The sequence below is a fragment of the Scardinius erythrophthalmus genome (assembly GCF_964197995.2).
Source record: "Scardinius erythrophthalmus genome assembly, chromosome: 1".
NCBI classification, from domain to species: Eukaryota; Metazoa; Chordata; class Actinopteri; order Cypriniformes; family Leuciscidae; genus Scardinius; species Scardinius erythrophthalmus.
In genome coordinates this window covers 46,780,006-46,805,037 of record NC_138221.1, presented here as the reverse complement: position 1 = coordinate 46,805,037, position 25,032 = coordinate 46,780,006, and the positions used below count along the sequence as shown (strand labels likewise).

At 37.8% G+C, this 25,032-nt stretch overlaps 2 protein-coding genes across 2 annotated transcripts; one reads left to right on the top strand and one right to left on the bottom strand.

Annotated features, from left to right (window-relative positions):
- The first annotated feature begins 4,457 nt into the window (after positions 1-4,457).
- Positions 4,458-11,517, top strand: akt1s1 (AKT1 substrate 1 (proline-rich)). The gene is made up of 6 exons (XM_081368298.1): positions 4,458-4,610; positions 5,199-5,844; positions 5,928-6,207; positions 6,294-6,377; positions 7,362-7,531; positions 9,870-11,517. The coding sequence occupies exons 2-6, from the start codon at positions 5,458-5,460 to the stop codon at positions 10,005-10,007; spliced, it is 1,059 nt and encodes a 352-aa protein (XP_081224424.1). The 5' UTR covers positions 4,458-4,610; positions 5,199-5,457; the 3' UTR covers positions 10,008-11,517.
- Positions 11,518-12,050: 533 nt separating this feature from the next.
- LOC308701665 (tripartite motif-containing protein 16) lies at positions 12,051-25,032 on the bottom strand (the record flags this gene model as incomplete). Its single annotated transcript, XM_081384041.1, has 5 exons — positions 12,051-12,461; positions 13,987-14,126; positions 14,215-14,277; positions 14,440-14,475; positions 24,978-25,032. 5 exons carry the CDS (start codon positions 25,030-25,032, stop codon positions 12,051-12,053), a joined length of 705 nt encoding a protein of 234 aa, XP_081240167.1.

Sequence of the window (25,032 nt, the reverse complement as noted above, 5' to 3'; positions counted from 1 at the left end):
CACAGATTTTCTCCTCAACATTATTTTATTTTGGAATAATAATTGTATAGTTGTATAAACACAAAAGTATAAAAGCTGGTTTGATAAGGGTATTGATTTAGTTTGTCATTTGTTTAACACATACCTTATGACGTATGACGAGTTTCTTTTGCACTTTAATTTTCTTGTGACTGCCAAGGAATTTTCTCTTGTATTTTCTGCAATCAATTCTGGGAATAATGTCCTTAGAGATGTGTTGTCATCGGTTGATATGCCCATAATTAAACTGATACAGTATATGTGGTCAAATTTGTTTTGTACAGTTCAAAAACAATAACAAATCTATTTGTTCTCTATTTTTAAAGAAGGTTGACACCAAATCTGGCTCTGCTTATTGGACTAAATTTGTTAATTACCTTGATTAAGAAAGTGTTTGGTTATTATCTCATACGTTTTTTGTTACAAACAAGGTGAAAGAAACTTCTTTCAAGATAATGCACAAATTCTACCCTATCAAACATTTCCTTAGTAAGTTTAAGAAAGACATTGATGCTAGCTAGCTGCTCTTTTGCTCTTTGCACTTGGAAACATACCCCACATTTTCTGGCATTGTAGTCATGTGAAAAAGTTATGGTATAGATGCCTATGTTTATTAAGGAAAAGGTACTCCTTAATTTTTGGATATTTATAACAGTGTGAATAAGGAGGCTTTTGTAATTCATTTGTTTATTTTATTAGTCAAATTTCACATTCATAAGTGTAAGTTTTCTAACAAAAAGCCCCTTTTCTCAGTATCCTTAAAGAATTTGAAAATGACTAATGAATTTGGAAAAGCTATTTAGACTGTTCATTTGTGTACTGTCTTCAAAATCTTTGAATGATACAAAGGTCTTGTCTTTTTGTGAGTTTTTATTTATTTATTTATTTATTATGTGTTTTCTTTGCTCCCCTGCTTCCAAAGTGTATGTTGTATTGTTTAGTTGTGCTTATTTTGAAGATTGGGATGAGTATAATGTTCAAAGCATATTGATTTTACAATATAATAATATGTAATGCAAATCATATATTAAAATTGTGGGGAGGATAAAATGGAATAAAATTATCATTGTTAAAATACCCTAAACATTGTAATTTAAAATAAATAAATAATACATAAATAAATAACAATGTATGGGTGAAAAAAAAGAGAAAGCGGTAGGCTAACTGAGGCTGCTATTCTGGAGATAACAGCAAAACAGTCTATGAGCAAAACCACTAGAAAGCAAGCCAAAAAAGCATAACAAGCTAACGCTCCAGCAGTGGCAGTATGGAGACAAGAGGCAGGCTTTTTATATAAACGGAGGAGAGGCTTCACTGCGCTGAATAAACAGCTTTTACAGTCTAAGATTCGAACACCTAGTTCCACTAACGCTCACAAATCTGCATTTTTATAACAGTAGGGTCATGTTCATCTGGTCATGTACATCGAAATAAAACTGATAAAAAAACGTTGACCCCGCTACACTGGTATTTAATAGTATGGGCTTATGTTGAAATTTATTCTTGTACAAACAGACGCTGTATTAAGCAGTAAAGTTAATACGTCTCTGAAACGTATAGTGTATTTCACAAATATTGCTTAAACTATGCAAACATCATGTGAGCGTCACTACAGGAAGCAGAAAGTGTCCGACTTCAGATCTCTGTTTTCAGCTCCTCCCCGACTGCAAGCGGCAACTCTCGCTGATCGGTTACAACTTAGCCTACATGCTGCCGCAGCCGATGTAGAACACACTTTTCGTTTTCATATCTTTTATTTTGTAATACTCATAGTTATGTTTTCTAGTTTCTTGCCCTCATGTGATCATGTTCGTGTCATGTGCTTCCCCTGTTCACGTGTCTTGTTTTCGTTGGTTCCCTTGTTTCATGTGTCATGTTCTTATTGGTTAATTGGTTGATTGTTCACAGGTGTTTCTTGTTAGTCATTAGTCCTTGTGTATAGACCTCATGTTACCATCATCTCTTGTTTTGTATTTGTTGCAACCTGCTTTTGGTGAGTCAGTTCGAGTCATGTTCAGGGGCCAGTTGCATAAACATAGCCATATGCCAACTGCCATAAACAAGCAAGAAGAAGAAGAAGAAGAAGAAGAAGAAGAAGAAGAAGAAGAAGAAGAAGAAGAAGAAGAAGAAGAAGAAGAAGAAGAAGAAGAAGAAGAAGAAGAAGAAGAAGAAGAAGAAGAAGAAGAAGAAGAAGAAGAAGAAACATAGCCATTATGTTAAAACCGAGTCTTAAGAAAAAGTATGACCAACTAGCAATTAGTTAGGGGTAATCAGTGGTGGGCAGATCGAGGCTTCGTGGAACACTGAAACAGTTGAAGCAAATGTGCCGTAGGCTTCCAAACAATCCGACACCCGTTGCCAAGGAGACTCCTAGTGGTCAGAACAGAGTAAATGCAACAAAACCCAGGCCAAACATGCATAAAAACACCTTTGCTTCATGAAGCAGTGTTTTGAAATTGCCATCACTAGGCTAGTAATCAGTCTTTCTGTCTGGTATCAAAAAAAAAGTTAACAGTCTTAAGAAAAACAATTGGATGGCTAACTTAGTCTTAAGCAGTTTATGCAACTGCCCCTGGGTTTATGCTCATGTTATCAAGCCCAATTCTAGTCATCTTCTTGTTTTGTTTATCTGTATTATGTTTAATAACTGCACTTCCGTTTAGTTGCAACTCTGTGGACTCCTCAGTGGACTATTATTACAATGACTAGGACTGCCATGCACTATGATGCTGATATAGTGCATTTTTAAAAAAACATAATTTAATTATAAATATTGTATTATGTTGTTGTTTAATGAATTAATAAATAAAATGATCCCAATGGCTTCCAAGTTTTAACAAATAAATTAGACTTTAATTGTAATGATTTTTTAATGTCTGCTGTAGGCCTACGCCTAATACAAATTCTAACGCTTTTTAACGAATGAAGGTAGTAACAAACAAACAAAAATAGAAAGATTTTAATGAATAAATGTATTTTTCTATGGTTTCCAGGTTTCAACAAACTAAATTACACTTTTTGCGTAATCTGTAATCTAATAATAATATAATCTTAAATGTGGTTTTATATTGACCAAGTATAGCCTAATCTGCAGCTAACAGAGCAATTCGCGCTCTTTTCAGTCAAGCACATATTCCACAAACATTGCAATAGACTACTACTAGGCCTACTGTACGTTTACTAGCGATATAACAAAATATAGGACATCCACAAGACGAACGCGCTAATCCTCAAGAAACGTGTAACGTAAACTGCTGACTGTCATAAAACTCTGGCCACTGACGTCACTGCCATTATTTGACGATGGGACAGCCAGGCTGAGGTGCCTCACAAAATCCAAGTTAACCGGTCGGTTACGCTTTTTCCAATGGTAAGAGATACAGACCCTCTCATCTCCCTATAAGAAAGCAATCTCCGATAGCAGCCAGTCTCAATCAATTTTGTGATCCACCTTATTCACGGCAGTGCAAATTTAACGGGAATAAAAAAGCGAGGGTGAGTGATAGACATGCCTCTCTTCAGCTATTTAACGTGTTTTTGTATTGCTCTGCTTACGAAACACTGCAAAAAATATATTTCCAAGTAATTTCAGTAGAAAAAAACTCCAGATAACATGCGCTGTGGAAAATTATAAGTGATCTCATCTTAGCTTGAAAGCACCGTCACAACCTCGCTCTCACCTGTCATGGCGCTGCTCCGAATAAGGTCTAATGAATGATCTTTAAGAAAGACAGTCAGTCATGTCATTGAGTAATGCCAGATAAATTGCAATAAGATTGCAATAAAAGTTTGCAATAAAAAAAAATCTCTTTGATGAAAATTGTAAGTTGATTATGCGATATGAGATATGATATGACACACTAATTTTTCTATACTGGGTGCCACTATGAATTTTAAATTAGTAGGCTAAACTCTGTTGTCGTTTTAATCTGTGCCAAAAGCATTACTGCACATTGAGTCAGGTAAATCATTATACATAGTTCATTATCAGCTTCCTTCAATGTCACACCTGCTCTCTTAGTTGTACATTCTGCACGTTACAAATGTGTTGACGCACGATCTCGCTCCGAATGTTGCCATGTCCACTCACAACGCGTAATCTGGGGCTTGTTCTTTGCGATTGCAGATCAAGTAAGTAGAGGATTGCGTTTTGGGGGGCTTATTCTCAGAGGGTCCGTCGAAAAGTCTAGAGAAAAAATGAATAATGAATACAATAAAAAAATTATGAATAAATGATAAATAAATTGTTTATACATATAGGCCTATATTAATACATAAAATGTAATAATGTCATTGTCGTGTAATAGAAACTTTTTGAGTTTTCTATGCTAATTGACAAAGAAAAGAACGCATGTAAAAATAAATAGGTCGCTTATTTTGTGCATGGTTTTCAGACCATTTGTTTCTCATGCGCAATCTGGCAACACGGTTGTGCTCATACTGTAAACAGGGCTGTGCGCGACGCTGCACTGGAGTCTAGGGGAGAGGGAGAGAGAGAGACAGGCACAGGGGTAATAGGCTCCGAACAAAGAGGGCTGAATAAAGTTGGAAGTAAAGGACGATTGTGACAGAGGCTAGAGGATATTAAGAGGGTAAGTCAACTAATTTTATTTCTTTCCTCGAAGCAACCCGATTGATTATGCAAAACGTTTAAATAGATTTTTAGCTGCATTGCTAACGCTGGAGGAGCGCATTGGCCTGTCTGTGTATTTCACTTGGCCACTTACCAGTGAACTAAGCAACAAGCTCTAAATCAGTTAATGTCGTAATGCAAATACCCCGCTCTTTAGCCATAGATTTTGGCAGTTACATATTACAGTGACAAACAAACAAACAAACGAAAGCAGCAGAAATAATGGTTGGCTGTCCGTCATGTTGTCCAGAAAATGCGAGAGACAGACAAGTCCGCTGCATGTAGCTGCACAACAGGCCTCGAAAATGATTTTTAGCGTTTCACGAAGACTGTTCCTCGTTTAAACGAGAACGTCCCAAACAGAGGTGTACGTGTGCCACACGTGCGAGTGAATGGAGGCGTACCCTTTAAAGTGAGTGGGGGGGTTGTGGCACAGCATTTGACGAGCCAATTCGAAATAAAAATGCATGTCTATTTTGCCTAAATAAGCATAATTATATGTTTTTATTGCATGTTTGATTAATGTATAGTATCTTTCCTTTTCTAGGTAACATCAGCAAGTGGTGGCGTCCTTCCATCTCTCCCCTAGTTCTCTCATGCTCACAGACACGTCACTCATTTCAAATGTGCCTCTTCTAGTTCTAACAGTCCCGTCAGCATCAACTAAACCAAGTTCTCATTACCAAAGAGTTGTTACCACAAAAACACATTTCATAAACACACACACACACCAGCATTTTAGCATTCCAAAACAACGAATTCCAAAAACCGTTCAATAGAGCCATAGGTTGTTGCATAAACACATCATGGCCTCTGTCACCAAATCCTCTCACCCCGAGATCCCTGATAATCACAAGGAGAGCTGGCTGGCACTGCTTGCTGCCGCTGAGGCTTACAGCCAGACGTCCGGTTGTGATTTGGCTATTTTGACCGCGTATAAAAAGTTCCGTCCCTCCGGGATCGAAGTGGAAGGAACAAGGAATAACGGTGGGGGCGGAACTTCCGGAAGCAGAACGTTTGATTATGCCTATCACGTTTGGGGACAAGGGGCACTGGCTGAGTCGTCACGGCGATACATGGATGACATCGCCGTTCTGCACTCCACCACTGTACTGACGGCACAGAGACACAAACGCCTGAATACAGTGGAGGTAGGAGCCAAACTGGGCGTGGATGTGCCGTCTGACAGGCTGGTGAGTGGTGATTCGTTACTGCTGGGGGAGGGGGGGCACCTTGATCGCAACACCTCATGACTTTCTGTGTCTTCTTTCCAAAGAGCTTGACTGGAGATGGAGTCGGGACAGTTAGTCCCAACATGAGGCTCTATTCTCAGAGCTACCCGTCCATCTACAGCTCAGCTGCTGTCATTGGACAGCCAGGTGGTCAGCATGGAGAGCGTGAAAGGGAGAAAGCGGCGGTGGAGGAACGTGAGAAGGCAAGAGAGAGAACGGAAATTGTGGACTTAGAGGAAGAGGAGGAGGATGATGATGATGATGAGGAGGAGGAGGAGGAAGAAGATTTGGATGGAAGGAGACGTAACCTGAATGAATCGGCAGGTGAGTTCACCTGTTGATGAGATGGTGTTTGTCATTCGTTCTTTAGGTCATTTGTGAATTCAAATACAACTCTCTCTATTTCTCAGGTGTCTTCTCAATGGATGAGGATTCTCTGTCCCGGGACTGTGAGCCCTTCTTTGAGTCTGATGGGGAGGAGGAGAGCACTGATGGTGAATTATTATTATTATTATTATTTATTTTTATTAGTTTTTTTTAATGGGAATGTACCAAATTCTGACAAAAGCCAAAAATAATTAGCACATTTCCTCATGTTTAGACATTACAGCATTATAATATGCAGCATTAAATATAGATTTGTTATTTAATTATTGGTGTTTTAAAAGATTAACTTTAAGTGGGTGTTAGAAGGTCAAGATAAATGCAAAGATAGGGGAAATAAGCATACACAAATATATCTTCAGCTCATACAGTAACTCTACTGTTCAAAAGTTTGGTGTCAGCAGCACTCATTTTGTTTTTAAAAGAAAATAATACTTTTATTCAGCAAGGACACATCAAATTAATCAAAAGTGACAATAAAGACATTTATAATGTTACAGAAAATTTCATCGAAGAATCCTGAATACAAATTCATCACAGTTTTCACAGAAAAAATATTAAGCATCTATAACAACTGTTTTCAACATTAAATAAGAACAAGAAAAGTTTTTTTAAGCAGCAAATCCACATTTTATAATGATTTCTGAAGGATCATGTGACTGAAGTCTGGAGTTCAGATGCTGAAAATTCAGCTTTACCATCACAGGAATAAATTACTTTTTAAAATATATTAAAATAGAAAACACTTATTTAAAATTGTAATATTTCACAATATTACTGTATTTTTGATCAAATAAATGCAGTCTTGAGCATAGGAGACTTATTATCATGGGAGACTTATAATCTCTAAAACCAGCTATGTTACCAATATAACATGTATTCATAGTTTAAAATCCTTATTCTGTGATCACAAGCGATTGGTAATATCATTGAAAGTATGGAAACCCTGTGTGAGAGACTGTGAGTAAATATAATGATTCTCCATGTTTTAAGTGCTGTTCAAAGAGATCATTATCTGAGTTGTGTCTGACACTGGAACATAAATGTGTCTTTATTGCTGTTCATGTATTTATATCTGTTTTTATTGCTGTCAGGCTCTCTGAGTGAAGAAGCCCCTCCCCCTCCCCGTGGCTTGGCAATGGGTCACCTGGCATCTCGCTCTTCTAACCCCATGGCAATGGCTCGTTCACTGCCCGTGTCTGTACCTGTGTGGGGCTACAGGAACAACCATGCCCATCAGGGTGACTCCCATAGTGGAGAACGGGTCAGTTACACATCCGCTTCATACATGCCCTCATCTACATACCCTTCTTCTACAGCTTTTTTTTTTTTCTTGCAGATGATGTATGCACTTTTAGTACAAAACATGTGTTAAATTGTAGGTAGCAAAATTATGCCACCAACTTAGATAACTCGTTTGGCCAATATGGTATGTGTTGCGATGCACCATTTTTTAACAATTTCATATAAAATGGAAAATGATGCAGAAGGAAATGGATATTGCCAATATACACTACCTTTCAAAGGTTGGGGATTGGTAAGATTCTTTTCATGTTTTTGAAAGAAATATCTTATGTATCAAGACTGCATTTATTTAATCAAGAATACAGTGAAAACAGTAATATTGTGAAATATTATTAGAATTTAAAATAACTTCTATTTTAATGTTTTATATGAAATGTTGAAAACAGTTGTGCTGCTTAAAGGTGCCCTAGAATGTGAAATTGAATTTATCTTGGCATAGTTAAATAACAAGAGTTCAGTACATGGACATGACACACAGTGAGTCTCAAACACCATAGTTTTCTCTTTCTTATTTAAATCTCGTTTTTGAAAAACACCCCTGAAAAACAGGCGAATCTCCACATAACACCAACTGTGACGCAACAGTTGGGATCATTAATATGTACGCCTCTAAATATTTGCATAAGCCAGCCCATGCTCAGTGCCAGGCGAAACTGCACAGCCGAATCATCGGAAGTTCTGCAGGTGAAGAAACAAGCGAGGATCATAGAGAAAATGGCAGATCTATCTATAATCTATCTATAATCGGATACCGCTACAGTTTAATTCGAAGTTGTTAGTCGCTCTGCCCATTTCACCGCGGACTGTTTTTCTAACCTGGAACAATATCAAGCAGCCAGGCTTCTCTCGGCGTCTCAAACGGACGAAGGGGGCAATTTCAACTAACGTTATATTCCCGCAAGCGGCAAGTAGTGATTTTATTAACGATAATTTACACTGTGTTATCTAGATCCAGCGCGATATTGTTTTTTCCTCGAGAGACATCGTGGCTTGCAGACGAGCGAACGAAGCATGGCAGTTGTTCAGTGTTTGGATGTAACTACAAATGAACACAAAAACATTTTTTTTAGCTCCTTCATCCGAGCCTCTGGAGAACCAGTGGGTTATGTGAATTTCTGATGTGTAATTGTTCAAGTCCAGAGAGATAATCTTTCTCTCAAAGTCGTTCAACACTGTTTATGCCTCAGTAAATCGCGTTGCAGTGATAAGATCTTCATTCACGCGATCGACAGGCTGTCATCTGCTCAATGCTGGAATAGATCTAAATACTAAAAAAACTTATCATGATTCGTTAATCCCGATAGCTGTAATAGTAAAAACGTATAATCGCTGTAATAGTAAATGTTTTGCAGATAGCTCTACATGTAATGCCAGATATTTCATATGCAAGCATGTCAGCCAATCACAGCAGTGGGCGTTTACACTGAAGTCTCACAGCAGACACGCCCCTTCAAACAGAGTGTCCAGATCAGGGTATGAAATCAGGCTAGGAAATATGCCTTTTATTTCTAAATTATAACAAATTTTGATCTAATAAACATACTAACATTATAAGGGCACCCCAGGAAACATTATAAAATAATAAAATAATCCATTCTACGGCACCTTTAAAGGAGAACTCCGGTCAATTTTAACATTGAGCTCATTTTTTTTTGTACATTTGGAGTGCTGTCAATACAGAGAACAACGACAAAAATCGGTGTTGCCTACACCGTGTTATCCTCTTTTTAAAATTTGCACCCTGTTGACTTCAATGGGGCAAGTTTTAAACCAGCTTTTAGCCTCTTAACATCCTTGATGTGTCATAACAAGTGCACAGCTAATGTGAGTGATTCCTTAAGAGTGATCACAGGTGAATCTGACTGCAGTAGATGTGAAAGATATGAATAAAAATGATGTTAATTCAGCCAGCGCACATACCTGTATTTTCTTCCTGTTTTCGGTCTAAGTCCACAGTAGTCGATTGTCGAGTTCACGCGCGTGATCATAGGTAACTAAACCTATGCTTGTGAACTCGACAATCGACTACTATGGACTTCGACCAAAAACAGGATGTATTTAAATACATTTTGGGGGGTGAATCTATGTACTAAACATAAACGGGTGCAATATTATTGTTATACTAGTTATAGATTCAATGTTTTGTTGCCGAGTCCTTTCTGACTACCACCCTTGCTGACATTGTGATTAAATCCACCTAGGTTTAGAAAATGTTTATTACACTTCTTATAATTTTGTCATATATAATTACTTTTACGTTTGTGTTCAGCTTGATTAAAAGGACTCTTTTATTTTAGGTGGGCTGTGCCGACCTGGACCACATAGCTGCCAGTATGAAAGCCCTGCTGGTTCCAGGGGCGACCGATGGAACGGAGATGTTTGGAGCACTGCCGCGACCTCGCCTTAACACGGGCGACTTCTCTCTTAAGCATTGAGAGAAGACCAATGTGTGCGTATGTATGAGCGTTTGAGCGTGCTTGAGAACGAGCCGTGAGCTTGTTTGTGTGTGAAAGTGATTTGAACAGAACTGGAGAGTTTAAAAGACACAAGATTTGATGGATGTTTTTAGCAAAGATGTTGCCAAATCTGAAGCTTTTCCTGCATATCATTAGTATTTCTATGGCGTTGAAAGTGGCAAAACCTTTACCAAACCTTCACATCTGCAGCAGAAGGAGGAGGATTTAATTAGCATGTCTTAATTGAAGAGTTTCTTCTAGCTTTGAATGATGGTTGTGGCAGACTTTTGTGCATTTCATTGAGAAACACTAACAGAGAAAATGTCATAACTGCATTACATTACTAATCGTGCCCTGCAACTGTCCTCTGCAGTGTGGGATTTACTGATAGCATATGAGCCTATTTACACACTGAGACACTCGCACATCCATCACCAGAGGATCATTATTCATTAGCAAACACTACATGTTCTTGGAAATATAGACTACTGTGAATTCAGTAATGTCTATTCCATGGCAGGATTGCCAAAGCTGACTAGATGTTAATGTGAATGCTTGCAAATGATGTCATTCTCTGCCTGTGTGGGCTCACTTTTATTTCCGATACTGTCCTGAAGACTTTCTATAAATCAATGCTTTGTAAAGCAAAAGGACAATGAGAGGACAAAGCTTTGAAAAAACACCAATGTTTGGGATTTTTCACCGACAAATGACTTGTTTCTGCATTATAACTGATTAATGTGCTGATAATGGATATGAATGCAGGAATGTGTGTTGTATAATTGTTGATTAGTTTGATAACTTCTCTAAAAAAAAATTGCTAGACTGAAGGATGTCAAAAATGAGGGTTTATAACACTACAGATGTCAACCAGCTGTGTTCATCTTAAACATTTCACAACTGTTCAATGGTTAAGTAAATCCGTTTTGAATAAAAGTTGTTTGTTGTCGAAACCTGTTGCCTTTTTTGTCTTATTTTCCTCTAAAAGTTCAGTTTTTGTTTTGGTGTGGTTAAGATGAAGTCTGAATGTCTGACTCTCTGAGGAAGGTATGCTTCCGGTGTCCAGCAGAGGGCGGTGTTGACTTTTTCATATAATTGTTTTGTGTACAGTTACTCCGAGCTATCCTTAGCATTCGTTTATGAGTTTAGACAAATACAACAAAGCATTTCATTAATTACTCACCCTTATGCTGTTCCAAACCCATAAGACTTTCGTTCATCTTCAGAACACAAATGAAGATCTTTTTGACGAAATCTGAGTGATTTCTGTCCCTGTATTGGCCGCTACACAACTACCACATTGACACTTCAAAAAGTTAATAAAGAGATCTTAAAACGAATCAATATGAATTGAGCGGTTTAGTCCAACATTTTCTGCAGAGACTCGATCGCTTTATATGACGAACAGATTCAATTTAGGCAGTCCCATTACCACTTCAAATGTCAGTCCCATTCATCTCAATGGTAGTTGCTTGACAGTTTCTTTAACAAATGTAAAAAAAAAAAAAAAAATTAGACATAAATGGTAAATTACTCTGGCTGGTGGTACCACAAGAACACATAGGCAACATAGAAAAATGTTTGTTTGTTTTTCTAGCAATAAAAACACACCACTCGTATAAAACACAAATTAGTATTATTTTGAACTGGTTTATTAGAGCACAGAAATAAATATTCACTACAGAATCTGCATTTGTCATCACATGGAATATAAAATGAAAACAGGGACTATTCAAAATCATTAGTATAAAGATTAATGCTACACCAATTAAATTACTGGTTAAAGTAATATATTATGAGGATGCACACTCTTGAACCAACCTAATGGTTTGTAACAAAGGCAGATTCAGGTTTAGAATGCAAATCTCCATTTACAGTTTTATTTCGTCATTGTAGTTTTTTTTTTTTTTTTTTGCTTCTTACTACCAATACAATTTTCCTGCATAGCTATCCTCTTCTTTTCCTTACATCACCCTTACCCTGTTTTCTTCCAACTCCTCCTTCTTTTCATGTATCCCCCCTTTACTGGTCCTTCTTTCGGATCCAGCAGTAGGAGTTCCTGCCTACCCAGAAACCAGGGAAGAGCTTCTCATTTAATTTGGCTGTAAATCGATGAACCAGTTTGACCTCCTTGGAGCCGTTCTCTTCCTCTTCAACAAGGTAAAACTTGATGATGCCAGCTGGCTGGTCAGCGTAGATGCCGATGACGGGGCTGAGAGGAGCCTGGAATTCTGTGTTCGCTCCATTGTGCCAGACATGGTAGCAGGATCCGGCCCAGCCAACACCCCATGACAGGTCATTCTCTCCCAGGCCACACGGGCCATCCTTAGCTTTTCTCCCCGCGCTTTCACACGCTACCCCGATCACCACCCAGCCCTCACAATCCACCTCCCAGTATCCACGATTGCCCAGAAGACCCTCCTTACACAGCACCTTCAGGAGGATATTGTCAAAGTCAGTTATATGCTTACTACATGTTGACCATGACAGTCTTACAGATTACATTCTGTCATCATTTAGTTACCCTCATGTCATTTCAAGCCCGTATGACTTTCTTTCTTCTGTGGAACTGTGAGTTGAACTTGAGAACTGGATCAGTTTGATTTGCAAACGGATCATTCAGACTCGTCTTGTAAGGCAAATCGACCGATTCATTGAAAAGACAAGACTCACAATCACATACCGAATTATGAACGTCCATTTCCATGCCACACACAAAGATTGGTAAATTGTAATTATGTGTAAGAAAAAAAGTTTAAAAAAAGAGAGATAAAAAGTCATAAATATGACAAAAACAGGTGACAACAAGACGAACTTTGAAGTTGGCTTGAGAAAGCCTGAAAGTTTGAAAAAGTGTTAAAAGCTTGGATTTTGAGAGTTTTCAATTTGAAGTAGTTTGAAGTTTAAAGTAATTTTAAAGCTTAAAGTTGAAGGTTTTTAAGGCAATACAGAAAACAGACAGATATAGATAGATAGATAGATGACAGACTTACTGCTTAATGTTTAATGTTTAATGGTTCTAGCGTATTTTAACACACTGCTAGCATGAATTAGCATGTTTTGGCACATTGCTAGCAGGAATTAGCATGTCACTAGCATGTCCTAAGGTAGTTGCTAGCTTTTGCTAGTGATAGATATTTGGTGGATGAAGCTTAAATACTCTATTAGAGTTGTTGTATAAAAGTTTTGACACCTGAATGAAAGTCTTTGGGACTTTTCCTAGTTTTGATCAGTTAGAAAAGATATAAAGAAGCACAGTAAGTCAGAACACTCTGAAGGTTTGGAGGAGTTAGAGTTGAAAATTTTAGTCTCAGAATAATAATGATAATAATAATAAAGTTTAAATAGTAATTTCAGTAATAAATGAAAATTATGAAATAAAAATAATAATTATTACATAAATCATTATGAGACATTATTTCACATGTCAAAATTCTGATTTTTTCTCATAATCATGACTTAGTATCTCATAATTTCAACTTTTATGTCATAATTATGTTTTTTTGTTAATCAATGTTTATATGTGAATAAGCACTTCAGTTAAATCTGATCAAATCATATTGTATATATATATCGTGTACATGTACATCGTGTCTCTTCAGAAGAAATGGATTAAACCACTAAATTCATATAAATTACTTTTACAGTGTCTTTCTGTATGTGAAGCTTGACAATTTTGACTACGTAATGGATGGACAAAACAAATGAGAGAACGTTAATTTTGTTCTGAAGATGAATGAAAGGTTGGGAAAGACATGAGGCTTAAATGATGACAAAATGTACATTTTTGTGTGACCAGACCCTTTTAAAGCATAAATAAAAAAGACAGTACTAAAAGAAAGAGTTACATGAGTGGATAGAAAATTGATTTTTATATTATACTACAGATCTGAACAACAACAACAACAACAACAACAACAACAAAACAGAGACAGATAGAGGAGACTGACTTACATACCTGTGGTGAATGTTCATATCTCTCTGGTCTGTCCAGAACAGGACACACTTCCTCTGACATACGTGACACTTTGGTCCCACCTTCTGAGAGCCACAACATTTTCTGAGCAGTTCTGTCATCCAGAGAAAGATTTATCCAATCTGAGAGAGAAATAACATTTCAGAGGACAAGCGGCTATAAACTTGCAGTAAAGAATATATAAAAGAACTGTCCCATGCTGATGCGTACACTTCATCAGCTCAGCTCTAGTATTGGGTTCGGTGATGTTGGGCTCATACAGTGGTGCCTTTGCTGTGATGGAAGGGAGAAGAAAGAGCAAGAGGTCATTATATTATTTACCACGACTGCACAATCCTACTTAAATGTCAGCTGTCTATAGGGGGCGCTCTGATGAAGTGGTGGAAGTTAACAGTAAACAGTACAGTAATGTAGGATTGCATGGTTCACAAGTACCTGCAGGATTTGCTTCTGTTTTTGATCCTTTTCCTCCTGTAGGAGTGAAAATTGACATCAATTAACATCAGGGGTTAACCTCAAACCACTTTAAATGAAGCAACGGGCAGTTTTAGGATTGCACTGACGCTACACAAGCATTCCAGAGACTTCCATTTCTATCCATTGCTTTTCTGATCCCCCTTCCTTATACCTCTCGTGTGCAATGTATCACCCTATGGTATGCCATTCATCTCCCCCCACTGTTGTTAGCACTGAAACATATAGTTTACCCATACCTGTCAGGGTTTAGGTTACATCTAAGAAGCATGCTAGGCCTAAACTTATATTCACCATGGACACACATCATAGGCTCTGACAGCAGTTTCTAAGAATACTTCATTTCCATGGTGTTAGTGGTGTTGGCATGTTTATGTCCAGCACTGGGCTTGCAGGTTTAACACTTTTCTCTCAATTGTTGATTTTCACAAGCACCTTCTCAGAAAACCATCTGCGGTCTTCTGGCTCATGCATTAGTGCTCCCTCATGTTTGCCTTCTTGGACATTAACATTAGTTGCTCCCTCCCTTCGGTTATCATAATGCTCAGTGGCATTAAGTCTATTAGTTCAACTTGTTTGTCAGTTTAAGTGTTAAGTGCCAGAGGGGCAGAAGGTCACTGTAACAATGAAATGTACAACTAGACTTCCACATAGTGTCCTGAAAAAGAGCGTGGTAGTGGTTAAAACAGAAAGGTTGCTGGTTTGAGGCCTGCAAGTTGCAATTCTTTCTGTCTCTTTTTTTTTTAAGTTACATGTATATATATTGATTATATTTTGGCTTTTTATGGCTTTATTGGACTGGACAGAGTACAGATTAGAGAGGAAACCATATAGTGGAGAAAGAGGCACATGTTCAGCAAAGGACCTTGAGCTGGGAATCAAACTCGGGTCTGCGGAGTCGCAGTTGCGTTGTATGTCAGAGCGCTGACCTCAGTTAAATATCTACAAATTCTTAAGAGAAGATAATTTTACACTTTTACCACAAAAAAAAAACAAACATTTTATGTCAAAATATTTGGGCAAAATACAAATGTGCTTTGTTTTACTGCATTGATATACATTTTTACGTATAAAAAAGTTCAAAACAAGTGAAAACGTCTATACACTTGGATTTTGACTTAAATATGAATGCATTTTGCAGTGTTGCTTCTCAAATAAATGAATCTTATTTTAAGGTATATTTTAGCCATTTTATTTGAGATTTTTTAAATGTTTTTAAATATTTTATTGCTTTATTTTTTAGATATCGTTAGATCAAAAGACTAACACTTTAACACTTTATTTTACTGTGCCCTAGTTACTGTAATAACTATATATGCTTATAATTACAACCAAAGCCTAATCCTAACCCTATAGTAAGTACATGTGGTTAATTATTATTACTCAGTATTTAAATGTATAATTACACTGTAACACGGACACCTTAAAATAAAATGTAACCATGTCATATTTTCAGTGTAGGGTTCTGCTGTCGGCTGATTAAAAAAAAGGTCTGAAAGTGACACCTTGCAGAATTTTTGTCTCACTTTCAGTGAAACCAGATACCATCAGATATCCCTATCAGAGATGACTGGCATCACTATAATGGATCTTCGTGACAGCGTGCAGCCCTAAATGATCGGGTCAGCTGTGTTCCAATGCATACAGGACAGGGATTTCTGTACACCTGTTCAAGACCCCCACCACTGTTTGTGATCTTGCTGACAATCACTGAAAACAGATCAGTTCAGTAATCACCATCATCGCCAACATTATCATCTTTTATCAATCCTCAATTCTTTTATATGTTATACATCTTGAAGACACACATGCTGTATGCTCATTATGACAAGCTTGAGGCCATCAAGTAATTATGAGATACAAGCTCGAACAAATGGAGGATAATGAAAAATGGCGGTGCAGTCATTAATCCTTATTAATGTTAAGCACATGAAATGAAACCTTGGAAATAATCCAGGTGCACATATAAATTCCATCAATGACTTTGGGCTTAAATAGGCAGGAATGGATGGTAGAGGAACGAAGGGAACAGAGGTTGAAAGGGATCAAGGCAAGAGATTAGCAACTGCTGCTGACAGTTCACTCCATCAGTCATAGCCTGTTCACCCTCTCTTCGGGACCTCTCCCTTATAGGGGCTGGTATGGAGGGACTCAGAAAGAACAAGAGGGAGGGGTCGAGCAGAACAGCCAGCATACTATACTATAACCATGGTCATGAAGCGGAGCTCCAAAATAAAACAAGATCTCGGTGAATCTCTGTTCACGCGATTTAAAGACGCACTGACAGCTCTTCAAGTTAGGGTTTTCTCCCTGGTGTGAGATTCAACCCTGGTGTTTTGTGAGTGGTAACTCGGTGGAGAACGACCATGAGTGGAAAAATAATGTAAACAAGAGGTACATTAAGGGGGTCGGGGGGACAACCTTGTTTCAAAATCCCTTATGTCCAATGAGGGGTCATCCGGAAAGCTTCGTTCATTCACATCTTTCACCAGATCAACACACAGCTGTGAAAGGTTTGGCACAGATCAGAAGACATAAACAACAAAACCCCGGAAAAGGTCATTTTCTTCCCGGACATCAAGTTTACGGGCATTTCCATTAAAGGTGACAAATTATGCCCTTTTCACAAGATATAATATGAATCTATAGTGTCCCAAGAATGTGTTTCAGCTCAAATTTCAGCTCAAAATACCCCCCAAGATCATTTATTATAGCTTGTCAAATTTGCCCACACAAAAACGCGCCATAAGTTTGCTTTATGAAACAGAATCAACCGACAAGTCTGACTAATCAAAATAAGCCTGGCTTGTATTCTAATCTTGTTTTGTAGAACAGCCCTCTGGTGCGTCTAAAAGTTGCAATCTCTTCCGGAAACTCTTCGTAAGGCTGCACTCCGCTACTGGTTATTTCTGAGATTTTGGATGAGTGTGATTCACATGTTTTGTTATTGTTATTAGTAAGTTGTTATATGGCAACTTATGCTGGGGAACTAACCTGAAGGCTGTTCCATAAAACAAGATTAGAATACAAGCCAGGCTTATTTTGCTTTTGTTTCATAAAGAAAACTTAAAAATAGTTCAAACTCAGTTACTCTGGCAACTTATGCTGGGAAACTAACCTGGTCCAGGGCAGGCTACTGTCAGGCTAAGCCTGAGTTGTTACACCGTTCCTCTAACACTGACAACCAGGAACACAATGATAATACCACTGACACTCTCATACCATTATTTGACTTATAAATAAATAAATACATGCATACATACAGGTGCTGGTCATAAAATTAGAATATCATCAAAAAGTTGATTTATTTCAAGAATTCAACTTAACATGTGAAACTAATATATTATCATTACATGCAAAGTGAGATATTTCAAGCCTTTAATTATTATTATTTTGATGATTATGGCTTACAGCTTATGAAACCCATGAAATCAAAATCCCAGAAAATTAGAATATTACATGAAACCACACAGTAATTATTACACAGTGATACCATGGTCATTGAACCAGGTTTTGGTTCTTTTGGCAGTGTGGGCAGGTGCAAATCCTGCTGGAAAATGAAGGAAGCATGAAGTGCTCTGAAAATGTACTGGTAGCCGGCTGCGTTGACTCTGGATTTAATAAAGCACAGGGGACCAAAGTAGTGTTGCACGGTGTACCGATACTTCAAAAGTATCGCGATACTCGGAAATTAAAAACGTCACGATACCTAAATTTATCAGTATCGATACTTAAAAAAAAAAAAAAAAAAAAAACGCCTCCCTATGGACGTCTGTGTTTTTTTCCTGATGCACGCAGCAAAGAACCTGCCGCTGTCAGTGTCATGTGACAAAACACTACAGCGAGATGACTGCATGTGCGAGCACAAGTGGTCCACGTCTCCACGACTCGTTGAAAAAGATGATGCGAGGAGTGACATATGGAAGTATGTTGCCTACCTTGCTCTGTTGCACGGTGCACTGATACTTCAAAAGTAAATCGGAAATTAAAAACGTCACGATTCCTTAATTTATTAGTATCCATACTTCTAAGAATGACCGCGTTCCAGATTTGTAAGGCCGGCGACACACTGGCTGCGTGTCGTGCCCGTTTTTATTTCGGCTCCCATGTTAACTGCCTGCGTGACGTACGTGTCTGGGCGCAGCTCGAGACGCGCGGAAAACGCGTGCCTGCTAGAATAGAACCGACGCCTATTTTTCACGCGTCACGCAAGCATGTTGGAAGCGTTAATTCCCAGGCAAAATAGAATAGGAAAATATGTTTCTATGTCATTTTGACACGAATACATATTAATAAATGACATTTTGATGGTTGAAAGTTTTGACAATACAATATAAATGTAATTAAAAAAAATATGATCGATTTTCAAATATTGCACCTCTCAATACAGAACGAATTATTCTGTAGCCTATTTTGCCGTCAACACTGCCGACGTTGTCTTTGCTGCTATATTCCACAACTCTCTCCCCACATGTCAAATATATCACCAATGAGGCTTATCATATGTTACCAATATTAAACATTGTTTAATATAATCGCTGTTCATATTTTTATTCAAAGTTCAGAATCAAGATAAAGCTCTTATGTTTCTTATGATAAATGAGATAATGCTGCTAAATTTATAAAAAAAAATTACCTTGAATGTCATTGCTCTAATTTATTTTTTATATTTTTATATTTCATATTTTGTTCAAATGTTTAATATATCTGCTGTTCATATGTTCATCTATTAGTGTGTTATATGATTAGAATGTTGTCCCGGTTTTAAAATAAAGCACAGCAATGATATTTGAGAGTGTTTCTCCCTTTTCAGGAAAAGTATCGAAAAAGTATCGAAATCGCAATACTTGACTTGGTATCGGTATCGAAACAATAATTTTGGTATCGTGACAACACTAGACCAAAGTCCTCTTTTCTGATGAGAGCAAATTTTGCAGCTCATTTGGAAACCAAGGTCCCAGAGTCTGGAGGAAGAATGGAGAGGCACACAATCCAAGATGCTTGAAGTCCAGTGTGAAGTTTCCACAGTCTGTGTTGGTTTGGGGAGCCATGTCATCGGCTGGTGTTGGTCCACTGTGCTGTCCACTCAACGCAGCCGTCTACCAGGACATTTTCAGAGCACTTCATGCTTCCTTCAGCAGACAAGCTTTATGGAGATGCTGACTTCATTTTCCAGCAGGATTTGCATGTATGTGCTATAGCATCCACCTGGATGATGGACGGCAGCCATATTGCGCCAGAACGCCCACCACACACCAGCTTACTGGTGGAGAGGAGACAGTGATGAAGCCAGTGTGTGTGTGTGTGTGTGTGTGTGTGTGTGTCGCATAAGGTTTCTGCTGCTTGCAAACGGACTCTTTTGAGGAGATGATTCTGATTCCATACTATGCGCAAATACACTGTAGGCTCACTCTCGCTCGTGTCCAAGGTAAATCATTAACACTATCACCCCTTACATGTGTTTTATTTAACTAAATACATCATAATCAGCTAAAACGCGTGCGCAGGGTTACTTTACTTTCTGAACAAGTGCGCAACCGAGTCCGTGTTGCTTAGCCTACACATTCACGTGAACCGCGGCACGGTTCGAGTGCAACCGAACTCAGATAACCTCTTCCAGGTAGTCTCGGGTTCGGTACCCCAGTGCGCACCCGGGTCCGCATGACAGCGTTCACATTAGCAATTTTTCATGCAAACCGTGCCCCGTTCCGAACTAAACTGCCAGTGTGAAAGCGTCCTTAATGACCACAGAGACTAGAGAGTCAGGACCTCGGTTTAACGTCTCATCCGACGGACGCTGCTTTTTGACAGCAGTGTCCCCATCTATATACTGTATACTATACTATACTGTATACCCAACACTATACTGTGTCGTTAGGGCCCACACAGACCACAGGGTGAGCGCCCCCTGCTGGCCTCACTAACACCTCAACTTTCCAGCAGCAGGAGGTCTCCCATCCAGGGCTGGCCATCAGCCACATCACCCTGAATCTACAATTCCTTCATATTAACATGGTAATATTACATGTTTTATATATATATACATTATTACATTTATTAAACAATATATTGTAATATATTCATCTGTAATATATGTAATATATATAATATAGTAAAATATTAAAAAAAATAATGAGCTTTAAGCTTAAAAAATAATGAATACACTTTTTTTTCATTTGTACATACATAATTCATGATATATTATCTAAAAAAGTTTAAACAGTCTTACAAAAATAGTGCTTCTAAAGTAAATGTATTATATATTCTTAAAATATAATACATTTACTTGAAAAATCACAATTTTTTTGTAAAACTGGAAAGATTGATAAGGTTGTGTCATTCACACTTGTGGACACCGTGAGCATGGCATCATGGTGAAACCGGTGATATCATCCATGTTATAGTTTCAACATAAACTACATGAAACCTTGTCCTTTTATTAAATCTTTACAATAAAACTGGCATCATATAAACTGAAACAACCTTCTACTGTTGAGTAAGTTTGAACTTTGCCTCTTTTTTAGCATCAGCAGCTATGTTGTTGACCTCAGGGTCTTTGCTAGGCTTTGGTGTCTTTTGTTGGTGATGACAGTGCAGAAAGCGAGTTGTTTGTGTTGGACACGTCCGTAGCGTGTCTTGCCAACCCCTGCCATGCACCCAGCCGCTATGGGCATGCTGGGATGGTTCATTTTTGATGGATGGATCAGGGAGATGCTATGCATGATGATTTGAGAGGGAAGGCGATGGATATGATCTTGTGGCCCCCCGAGTGTTGAAAACCACATGCTGAGTGTCGGCCTTCTGTTGATTGCTTACTTGAAACGGGCCCGATGGAAAATAACATGAACAGACAGATGCACAAATAGAGGGATTAATGTCTGTAAAGGGAGATTTTGGAGGTGTGACACATTACAGTCCTGAGAAAGACATTCTACCCGCTTGGGTAAGAGACGTTCTCGGGTATTGGTTAGATCAGATCTCTCTTAACATTGATTGAGGTGGTTTCCATGCTGACTTAGATTCCTGAGAATTACACACTCATGGTGTCTCATGAGCTTGTGGTGACTAATCTTGCCGAATACTGCCATGCCCGGTATAAGTCAGACCTAACTTGGCTAAATCACAGAAGGCATACAAGGACAGTAGAGCGGTGGAGATGAGTTACTGTGCAGGGTTTTACACTTCATTACAGCTGTGATCAAGAAGGCGGCATGTCATCATTGAGAACTTCATAAGCAGTCAGTGGGAGCCTCTTTTCAACTTTTAATAAGGTGTTAACAAGGTGAAAGGCAATACTAAAAATTATATTATATTATGTTATTTAATTTGACATGTTCACTTATTTTATATTGTTTTAATTGAAAATGATGAATAAGATTTTTACATTTTAATACAATATAAATATTAAAAATTAAAATGAGCAAAACATTAAAACTAAAATCGAAATGAAATTAAGAGCTAGATGGAAGAGAAAGAGATAGAGTTGTTGAGATGACAGATGAGGACGACGTGTTAAAGTAGAAGGGTGAAAGAGGTACTGTGCAACCAGGGGCGGACTTTACCATTAGGCAAAGGTCGGCAATTGCCTTGGGCCCCGAGCTACCTAGGGGCCCCCCAAAATGCCCTATTAACTTATGCTTAAGGTTTTATTTTATTTTATTTTTTTATTATATTTTTCTAAAACTCAATTTGCGAAAAATGGCATCAAATCATTAGTGTCGTAGACAGGAGGGGGCCCCCCGCCTCACTACATTGGACTATTCCATTATCTCACTTACTGCGCGCATCTGCGAAAGTGACAACCTGGCTGTGCCAAAAATCCTGACGAAGAAAAAGAAGTGATTGACAGACAGAGTGTAGGCCTACAGAGTAACAGACAGAGTAAAAATGAAGCGAAGCTAGCTACCCAAGCGGTGCTGAAAAAAGGAGGAAGCGGGAGGAAAGCAAAATGTCCGTAAAGGTGCGTGGCGCGAAAGATAAACAACACGCAGTAACAGGAGGACTGGGAAATACACAAACAGAGCAAGACGAGTCTAAACGCGAAAATTTAAAGTTTCGAAGTTACCCAAGCGTCTCAAATAAAAGAAAAAAGTGAAAAGACGCTGATAAGTATTTGGGAACGCTGTCAAAGATGACAAACTTTTTTACGGCTACTGTTGGTGATAGGCTACAGATCAAGAACAACAACGTCCAACGCACAGAAAAATCGTTAAGCAATGAGGACACGGAGATCGACAGACAAAACTGAGCAGTTTACTTATGAATCATGATATTTAAAAAAATCTCAGCTCTCAGATTCTGTCAATTCTATTACGAAATTCAAACAATAAATACCGTTTTGCCGTTTTAAGGTACGTGACAGATTCCTATAGCGGCACTTGAACTGATCATAGGTAATAGTAAATAAACACGAATTAACAATGTTGAAAGATACAGTATAACTTACCGAAATGTATATTCCTCATTCATAATATCGATCAATAAGTGTTTTTTTCTTTTATGGGCTTTTATTTCTTGAGAAAACGTAACGCCTATCTTGTGAAACGTTACCTAATATTTATCCAAATGAGTCAATATTGAATCAAATGACAAGAATTTAATCGAAATGGTGAAATTTGTCAAGCAAAAAAAAAAAAAAAAAAAAAAAAAAAAAAAAACATAGCTTACCAGAAATTGTATGTAAACATTGTAACATGTTACTGTTTAGGAGTAAAGAAGTGTATGCAGGGTTTAAAGGGGACGTTTTTTTCTCCACTCTAACCTTTACTTCCCCGTAGATTAGCTTTACCTGCCTATCCACCATTCAGTCAGTACATATTTTTTTCATTCTCTTTTAAAGATTGGATGGGGAGGGGCCCATAGCCTACCTACCTTCGCCTTGGGCCCCCGATTAGCTAAATCCGCCACTGTGTGCAACTATATTAACACCTTGAAGAAGATTCATCTGATGAATGCAGATCGGGTTACTTTTGTACAAATAGCCTACATCAATCTCACTGTCTGATATTGAATTTGGAAACATTTTAAATATGCAATGATTTACTTATAGTGTTGGACATACACAGTATACCTTTACAGTATTTGTAAATGCTGAGTAAAAGCCTTGTTTATGTGTACATGTCGCATTTGACCTCTTTAAAGCACTTTAAATAGTATGTAAGTGATAAGACTGCTTGAGTCTAGAGGATTTTTAACAACATGCTTATCTTAAAATATATGCGGGGCCAATGTATGAGCATCTTTCCTCTTATTATAATTTGTTGTGGAAAGATTGAGTAGAGCAGCTGCTAAACTCTTTGTCTCTGTAAAGACTATTATTATTTTACTGTGAGATGTTAAGCTGTGCACAAGAGCCTGGAGAGTAACAGTATGACAATAATGTCCAAGGTGCCCTCTCCTCATGCTGTCGACCGTTAGTCTTTCTTGTGTACCTATGATCTCGGCTTTCTCAGAGTATATGCAACTCACACAAACTGTCAGAATAACCTTCCATCAAGTCAGCATTGTGGTGACACTTTTAGTTTGGGTACTGTCACCAGAGCTGTAAATACTGCAGGTCCTAGGCATGTAGACTTGGTTTGAAGTGTCTAGAATGATGTGTGTTTGCATGACCAGGTGCATTCCATAGTCTGAGATAAATTATTATCTTTACATTTCAGACTATGATCACACACACACACACACACACACACACACACACACACACACACACACACACACACACACACACACACACACACACACACACACACACACACACACACACACACACACACACACACACACACACACACACACACATATTTACTTAGCTATCTCAATGGGGACATTCCATGGACTACTATTGTTTTTATATACAGATTTTTATTTTATTTTTTCAACAAATGAGGACGTCCCTAAAAGGAGGTTTTGTCAGATTTAGCTCACTACAAAAATAGTTAAGACACACACACTATTTTCCCCTTCTGTTCCAATCATACCTGTCAGTATTTTATGTTTTAAATTTTGTGATATACCACGATAAATGAGAATATAAATTATATATATATTTATATTCTCGTTTATCATGGCATATCACAATTTTTTTATATCAAGAAACTTAAAATATATATAATAAGTAAGTATATATATATATATAAAAAACATTTATATATATATATTTAAAAAATCTAATATTTATAAATTAAATAACATAAAAAATATTATTTTGAATCAAACTAATAGCCATAACCACAAATATAGACTGTTTAATTGGGCTTTTCCTCAGGCAACTTAATTTTCTTCTTTCCTCACTTATTTAAAGCATAAGTTTTACTTATTTATTTCTAGAGTGCCAGATTATTACAAATATCAAGCAACATCCAATTGTGCATTTGTAGCAAGTTACAGTTCTTAGCTTAATTGAGGCAGAAAGTGACAACAAGGTGTCCTGGCAGACAGGTGAGCCTGTTTGGAAAATAGTACATTGATATAGGTGAGGCAATAAGAGCAGTCCTTACCTGCTTTCTTTGCTTCAGGCATGATTCCGTTGGTGCTTGGGGTACTACTGGGCAT

What these genes read in the sequence shown, in the direction of transcription:
- akt1s1 (XM_081368298.1), top strand. Translation starts at nt 5,458, where the DNA reads ATGGCCTCTGTCACCAAATCCTCTCACCCCGAGATCCCTGATAATCAC. An exon ending in ATGTGCCGTCTGACAGGCTG is followed by an intron (nt 5,845 to 5,927) that starts GTGAGTGGTGAT and finishes TTCTTTCCAAAG; the next exon opens with AGCTTGACTGGAGATGGAGT. An exon ending in TAACCTGAATGAATCGGCAG is followed by an intron (nt 6,208 to 6,293) that starts GTGAGTTCACCT and finishes TCTATTTCTCAG; the next exon opens with GTGTCTTCTCAATGGATGAG.